Here is an 8784-nt window from a genome sequence, read left to right on the forward strand (position 1 = left end):
GAATAGCGTCTTTGTATTCGGGCACACCCCTAGTAGATATATTTTATAGTTGCTTTTAAATACTATCAAATAATGTTTATATAAAGTAAACCTCATACATTAATGAGAAAAGCCTGTAAATATATTGGAGAGTTGCTTGTTTTTACTGTCAAATAATGTTTATATAAAGTAATGATTATCATAATTATGTTTTTATAACTATTATCACATGATCTTATATTTTTGTACAGTATAAAATAATTTTACCAGGAATTTACTGTAAATAGACTGGATAATCACATAAAATAAAAGCCTAAAGCTCTCAAGATACAGTTAATGGGTGCTATAGGAGGGTAATTTAAATGTAATTTTACATAATTTTTCTGTGTTTTACATCCAGAAATCTGTACTTTGATGGGGAGTTCTTGTGGATGGATTGGATAATCCTATGAATTTAACAAAGATTACTGTATGAAAACAACAGTCTTCATTTAAATTAGGTAATTTTAAGATATTTCTGCAATCATTTAAAAAAAAAATTGTGCAGATTAATACATTTGTTTAACATTCTAGTGATGTTTTATAATGATATTTTATTTTTATTTTACAACAGTTGGACTGTTAAAATGCAGACAATGTTCAAAGTAAATATCCGTCTTTTTAAAAGAAATCTCTGTAGAATAATTAAAGGTTTTTTACTGTTATTTGATGGTAAGTGTTTGGCAACTGTTGCTGACAGACGTTTTACCGTTTTTACGATATTTTTGTTATATACACATATATACACAACAGCATGAACAGAATAAGGTAATGACTGAAGACATATGATAAAACAGAATTACATGTATCACATTAAAAACACAAGATGGCAGCAGAGAGGGCTGTCGACAGACTAATGTCGGCAAACCTGGTTTTCAATGAGCCACATCGTCAGCTGGTCTGTGAAAGTGTGATATGTATGAATTTCCTTGATGAGCTTGAGGAGCGAGTTCCACTGTTTAGCTGCAATGACAGAATACTGACTGACTGAAAGCACTTTTTCTGATGGGAACGATGCGTTCTGTGTTGTGTTCATCTACTGACACATCATGGCTGAATAGTGACAACAAACACTTGAAATCTTGATACAAACCAAAACAAGGAAAAATGAACAAGGCTGCAAATATCAAAACTTTAATGTGAATAATCTGTTGATTAGTTTTTCTCATTTAATCTTTTGTTCCATTAAATGGTTTTGAGTTTGAAGCATCATCCAGCTGGTTTGTCATTGATGTGGATTTGCTGCTCATGTGAATCCTCCCACAGTGTTTCATTAGCAGCTGTAACCACAGTGACTCTGATAAAACAGGAATTAGCAGAATCCATCTGATATGAAGCTGTGGTTTGAATACCACTTCCCTCCTCTTTGAAGAGTAGTCAGATATCTGTGTTCAGGTTTTTGCACAGCCTCTTCTACACTTTCTATCACTGTGGGTCTCACAGCACAGTAGTAGAGAGCTGTGTCTGCCAGGGTTAGACTCTGTATGGTCAGCTCAGTTGATGTAGCTGATGTTTTGGATTTATATCGTTCATCAGGAATATATTCTAGATAACTCCGTGATTTTGCTCCTTTCCAGAGTATAAACTGAGGTGCCTGAAGGTCAGAATGATGTTTGAACCAGTGAAGGTAAGCACCCTCTGCACTTGTCTGATAGGTACATGTGAGTGTGACAGATTCTCCTTCTCTTCCACTGACTTCATCTTTTACAGGAGAGATTGTGTCTCCAGCTATTAGTCCTGGAAAAAGTAGAGAAAATGAAGCCATTAGACTAACATTGTTCATGAGGCTGAGAGGAGAAGACAGTGGAAAATGTCAACTGTACAGTGTTACTCTGTGGACACAAACTGATCAACTGTTCATTTGACTGATTTCTATAGAAATCATCTTCCAAGGTGTTACCTAGTGAAGGAAACATGTTGTATTAAAGTTCTGTTCCAGAGTCAAATATCCATCATTTGGAAAATATCACACAATGACAAAAACATACGTACCTACAAGAGCTGAAAACAGTAAAATGACAGCCAGTGTTTCCATGGTTACACAAGTGAAATGCTGTAAGTGAATGTTGAGTGTGAATAAGTGTTGAGTGGTTTTGTGAGTTGTGTTTGGTCTGATGTTCACAGCTGGAATCAAACAGCTCTCTGCCATGCAGCCACCTCTGCAGTCAGTAGGAGGAGACTCATATGTCAAATGACATTCATTTGTAAAACTCTTCATCACAACTGTGTCTCATGAGGGAAAAGAATCTAGACTGTTTGATAAGAAACCACTGAAGTTTAACAGTGTGTGACTCCCTCTAGTGGATGTTGTGGAGTATTCTGTTGTCTTTGCTCCAAAGGTTTTTGTACAGAGTTTTGGTGTTTCCTGTCACTGTGGGCTGCACAGCACAGTAGTACACAGCAGAGTCAGACACTGCAGCAGAGGAGATCTGCAGATCCATTTGGGTTTTATCTGCACTCACTTTAAAAGACAGTCTAGGTACTGGATCTGATATTGGATTCCCCGTTCCTGTGTGAGAGATGAGGAATTCTGGTGGTTTTGCTGGATATTGTCGATACCAGAAGAATCGATCAGAACCAGTTGCAGGTTTGGAGTATTTGTAGGACAGAGTAACAGTGCTGCCTTCTAAACTGTTCTCTTCATTGTTGACTGGAGTGAGTTCTTCACAGCTGACACCTAAAGGAAGAGATAACTCTGTTATAACATGTTAAAGTCACGATCAAGGAATCACATTCATACAAAGGTGGAATTGAATTTTTTTCATCCAGAAACTTTCATACCTGTCAGAATGACTAGAAACAGTAAAGAAAATACATAATAGTCCAATGCCAGCATGTTGAATGAAGGTAATGTTTGTGGTTTGTGTATTGAACTCTGCTGAATATGGAAGTTCGTCTCTCTTCTATAGTTCAGTAACATCTTAGCTCCTCCCTGAATGTCTCCGTCTCCTCTTAGATCTGTATTTTCACTTCTCTCAGTTACTCTTCCTCTACCTTCAACTCTGGAAACTCTGATGCTGCAGTCACCATTATATAAATCATGTTTCACTCATGCTGGATACAAATAGTGTTTGTTTCTTCATTATGATTGAGTCAAACAGATGAAACCAACATACAAGTTATAAAAAAGTCTCATGTAGAAATGATTTGCTCTACTGATTATGAAAGTGTTGAGATGAAATTACATAACAGTTGATGATTTTTGATGATTCTTGTTCCAAACCAACCAAATTGAGATCAGGGAGAGATGAAAAGCAAAGTGTCTCTGAGGAAACTTAAAGAAACTGAGCTTCTGAATTCTGACATTATATAAAGTCTTGAGTGTTAGTTTACTTCAAATACACACAATGTCTCAATGAGTGTTACAGGACAACTTCTCTACTTTGGTGAATGTCATTGTACCTGCTGGAATTTAAGCCGTTAAACATCAGCTTCAACCTAAATCTGTTGCTTTTAGATAATCAATGAAAATAATTATTGATCCTGTGTCTTGTTTTTTTATCCTCTGGACCAAACTGTCAGGTTGTGTGAAGTAGTTTGAGCTTTAAGGATAAAACAGCAGTGGAGAGAAAGGACATCCTTGGTGGTTTCCTCTCTGTTGTTAGATTAGTTGTCTGAAGAGTTACTGTGTGATACTCTCACTTATGTCAACAATAGCTCACATACAAAGTTAACATCCCAAAACCTTATTGTCATCAGTGTTGCACCATACAACTACATATCAAATTCATATTCAAATAAGCTTTATTGACATGACAGATCACAAACCTATATTACCAAAACACTACAGAAAATTATTAACATTGACAGATGATTAGCAATAAATATACAATATGCAAATATCAACAATCATATCAAATACAATATCATAAAAGGCTTTTTTTTTACAGATGTAATCACACAGAAACATGTAGTACAGAGCTTGTTTCTCTTAAAGTATGACAATATTTAACATATTTTGCAGCTATTACTGCACACTGACTTCTCTCCCCACATAGAGGCAGGTTCTGAGGGTCGGGGAGATGGATCAACTCAGGATATATATGATTTATTTTTTCTCTCTTAAATCCTTATATTTCTCACAGTATAACAGGAAGTGAGATGCTGTCTCAAGCTCTCTTTTATGACAAAGTGAACACAGCCTGGCCTCCCAGGGGAGCCTGTTCTGCCTGTGACAACCTGTTTCTATGGCCCGGCTGTGTCCACTCAGTCTGTCAGTGTTTTCCTTAGTTTTCTATCAGTCACGGTGGTCAGGTACTCTGCCACCATGTGCTCTCTCTTTAGGGTCAAATACAATTCTAATTTACTATGTGATTCGGTGGTTTGGTTCCAATATTTGGCATTATTTTCTTGTTGTTTTGAGATGATTGAGTTGGGCCAGATTGTTTGGTGTCTGTCCTGAAGCCCTGATGTGTGAGGGCAGAGCTTCAGGACCAGCTGGCAGAGGGGACTCTTATCTTTGTTCAGTTCTTGGCACTAAAGGGCTTTGTACTGGTAGGAGTGGGGGTCGCTAGATTGGAGGTCTTTATAAAATTTGATGTCTGGCTTTTGAATTTGAATTTTTAAAGGGTATTTAAGTAGTAAGTTTATCACTCTCCATCATTCTTTCATCTTAATTTCTGCACTTTTCCTGAGAATTTTATCATTTGAACAAATCCAGACTGTTTCATAACAAACTTGAACTTAAGTGGACGGGGCTCTGAAACCAGCTGTTGACATTCTGTGATCAATGAGGTTCAACTCCAACAATCACATTTTTCTGTGTGTTAATAACAAATGTGCCTCTGAGAAATGATCCAAACTGTATCTGAGATGTTCTGTTGTCACTTTTGTCCACACTGGAGGATCTTGTTGTTCCTCTTTGAGTTTAACTGATATCAGAAAGTTATTTTTTTACATCTCAAAAATCACTGCGTTGAACAGTCAACACAAATAAACTACTTTGTGTTCATTATACTGTTATTATATATGTATAACTGTCTGGTTGTTTGTTGCTGCATCATATCTCTGATATTCATGTTCAGCTCATTAACATCAGAGTTTCAGTTTTATAAAACAAACACTAAGACCACTGAAGTTTAACAGTGTGTGACTCCCTCTAGTGGATGTTGTGGAGTATTCTGTTGTCTTTGCTCCAAAGGTTTTTGTACAGAGTTTTGGTGTTTCCTGTCACTGCTACAAAAAAAAACCTTACAAACACAAACTAAAATGAAACACACAGCAGTGAAAACAACATCAATAAATCCAACAAAGCAGCATCATATAAAATAGGGTTAAAATAGTAAATAGAAGTATAAAATCAGGAGACAGAGGTCCAGAGGTGAGGGGCAGCACAGCTGAAGGCTCTGGACCCCATGGTTGTCAAGCAGGCAGGAGGTGTAGTGAGGAGAATGGCAGAGGATGATCTGAGAGTACAGGAGGCTGTGAAGGTGTGAAGGAGGTCAGAGAGATACAGAGGTGCTAACTTATGAAGGGCCTTGAAGGTGAGAAGCAGAATCTTAAAATCAATACGGTGTTTAACAGGAAGCCACTATAGTTGCTGGAGAACAGAGGTGAAATGTTCTTTGGAAGAGGTTCTGGTAATGATACAGGCGGCAGAATCTTGAACCAGTTGAAGTTTATGGAGGAACTTGTGAGGAAGACCAGAAAGGATAGAGTTGAAGTAATCAATACAGGATGTAATCAGAGCATGAGTGAGAATGGCGGCACTGTTGGATGTAAGAGACAGACAGAGATGAGAGATATTGTGTAAGTGGAAGTCAGTAGACAGGGGGATATTATTGATGTGTGGCTCAAAGGATAATGTGCTGTCAAAGATGACGCCCAGACTCTTAACCTGGGGGGAAGGGGTGACTGTGGAATAATCAATAGTCAGTGAAAAACTGGTGAGTTTGGATAAAGTAGATTTTGTACCCACGAGGAGAATCTCTGTTTTATCACTGTTAAGTTTGAGGAAATTATGTGAAAGCCAGGATTTGATTTCCGGCAGGCAAGTGGAAGAGGAAGAGGATGCAAGAGTGGAAGTAGGTTTGGTAGACAGATAGAGCTGGGTGTCATCCGCATAGCAGCGGAACTGTACTCCAAATTTTCTGAGAATATGGCCAAGTGGTGAGAGATAAATGATAAAATGAAGGAGGCCCTAGACAGAGCCCTGAGGAACATCGCTAATAACAGGGAAGGACTGGGATTTTAGATTTTTAAGTTGGACCAGAGAGATATGAATGAAACCAGGAAAGTGGGATACCAGTGATTCCAGTGGAAGCTAATCTGTCAAGGAGGATGGTATGTGACATGGTGTCAAAGGCTGCACTCAAATCCAGGAGGACAAGTATGGTTGAGAGGCCAGAGACTGCTGCTATCAACAGGTCATTGGTGATTCTGACCAAGTCTGTCTCTGTACTGTGGGAGGGACGGAAACCAGACTGAAAATGTTCATACAGGTTATTGTCTGACAAGTGAACCTGAATCTGAGCTGCAACTGTTCTTTTGAGTATTTAAGAGAGAAATGGTAAATTTGATATTGAAATTATTCAAATTGTGTTGACAGATGAAGGAACAAGACCAGAAATAAGGGAGGAATGTACGATGTCGGTTATTAGAGAGGACAGGTGGGGTAGACAGGCTCTTACCAAGTGAGTAGGAGGAAGATCTAGTTGGCAGGCAGAAGATTTGGATTTTCGAATGAGGCCAGATATTTCAGCAACAGTTGGTAGTTTAAAACTAGAGAGTGTAGAAGAGGGGGAGCACAGACTGGTGGATAAAGTGAACTGCATGTTATATTTCTTGAATAGGTCAGTTGCAGGTGGATATTTTTAATTTTGACACTAAAAAAGGTTTTTGTACTTCAGTGACAGTTTTGCTCCTCCCTTAATCTCCTCCTCCCTGCTCTCACAGCTCTGACTAATAATGTGTTCAATGTGCTTTTCATATCACATCATACTGATTAGCTCATAGCTAATATGATACTGAAATATAATATTGAACATTTTAAAGATTGATTTTAATGTCATTATGATTTTACAGCAGAACCTAAAAAGCTCATGATAAAAACTGTAGCACAAGAAGCTAACGAAGCTCTGTTAACAGAGCGTTCCCGCACATGCTCAGTAGTCAGTGACCATATCTCATTCACACTCGTAGTTCAAACAGTGGAGGCAGCAGACACCCTTGTTGAATTTCTAATGGAAACAGCTCATGATAAAAACTGACAGTATGAAACAAACATTCTCATATTTTCATTACATTCACTTTCTAATCCGACGAGTAACTTCAGGTTTTTGTTCAACACACAGTTTTATGTCACTTTATGTTTGATGGTGTCTTGTGTTTGAAGCATCATCCAGCTGGTTTGTCATTGATGTGGATTTGCTGCTCATGTGAATCCTCCCACAGTGTTTCATTAGCAGCTGTAACCACAGTGACTCTGATGAAACAGGAATTAGCAGAATCCATCTGATATGAAGCTGTGGTTTGAATACCACTTCCCTCCTCTTTGAAGAGTAGTCAGATATCTGTGTTCAGGTTTTTGTACAGCCTCTTCTACACTTTCTATCACTGTGTGTCTCAAAGCACAGTAGTAGAGAGCTGTGTCTGCCAGAGTTAGACTCTGTATGGTCAGCTCAGTTGATGTAGCTGATGTTTAACTGATGATACAGTATTTAATATTTTAGCAGAAACTTACTTTTAACATCCAGTCTGGTTCCTCCACCGAACGTGAACCACAGTGATACAAACTCATTGAGCCTCCGTACAAAAACCTCTCAGTGTAGAGAGACACGGCTCTCTGACTTTGACACAAACAAACTCACCAAAATGAAGTAAAATTACTGAAATAACTCGAAAACTTACAACAACACAGAGCCGCCAATTTATGTATATGTGATTTTATTTCGTATATAATGATTTTAAAACTCAAGTTATATTATCTTTTTGTGGTAATACATTTGAATATAACAAAATACATTCTAAAAAAAAAACAGTCGTCAATACACATGAAGTCCAAACCACATAAAAATAAACACTGACACATCCTAATCAATACTGTGATAAGTTGATTGATCAATTGATGAAACAGCATCATCAGAGTAATCCAAGTCCCTGTTGGAGTCAGTCAGAGCATTTCCATAGAGAGACACTTTGCATCAGCGGCACCATGCTCCAGTGCTCTGGGAGAGTTTATAGTCCTGAGAGTTGAACACTGGATGACTGACAGCTGTCCTTCATCACAACAGAAGCCACAGAAATCCTCCTCATCAACAACATGACTTTGATCTCCGTCCTCATCTGGACTCTCCTCTGCTGCTGCTTCACAGGTAAAGTCCAGAGAATCAAACTCCTCTCCTCTATGAACATCCGTCCCTCTGAAATGAAGCCCACAAAACCATCAAAACCATGACGCTGCTTTATGTTTTTGTCTCTGTATCCTCAGAGTCCAGAGGCCAGATCACAGTGACTCAGCCTGCAGCAGTGACATCTGCTCTGGGAGGCTCCGCAACCATCAGCTGTAGGACCAGTCGGGATGTTCATAGTTGGGGCAATGCTCGCTACCACTTCTTAGCCTGGTACCAACAGAGAGATGGAGAAACTCCTAAACTGCTCATTTATGCTGCTGATAATCGAGCATCAGGGATTCCAGATCGTTTTACAGGCAGTGGATCAAAATCTGACTTCACTCTGACCATCAGTGGAGTTCAGGCTGAAGATGCAGCAGTTTATTACTGTAAGAGTCTCCACTATATCAACAGTCAGGATGTGTTCACACAGTGA

General features: G+C 38.6%; 1 gene segment (V, D, J or C); it reads left to right on the top strand.

Annotated features, from left to right (window-relative positions):
* Positions 1-8278: 8278 nt before the first annotated feature.
* Positions 8279-8784, top strand: LOC122994074. The segment is given in 2 exon segments: positions 8279-8330; positions 8447-8784. Coding segments are annotated over 2 exon segments (390 nt in total).

Source organism: Thunnus albacares, chromosome 12 (assembly GCF_914725855.1).
Source record: "Thunnus albacares chromosome 12, fThuAlb1.1, whole genome shotgun sequence".
Classification (NCBI taxonomy): Eukaryota; Metazoa; Chordata; class Actinopteri; order Scombriformes; family Scombridae; genus Thunnus; species Thunnus albacares.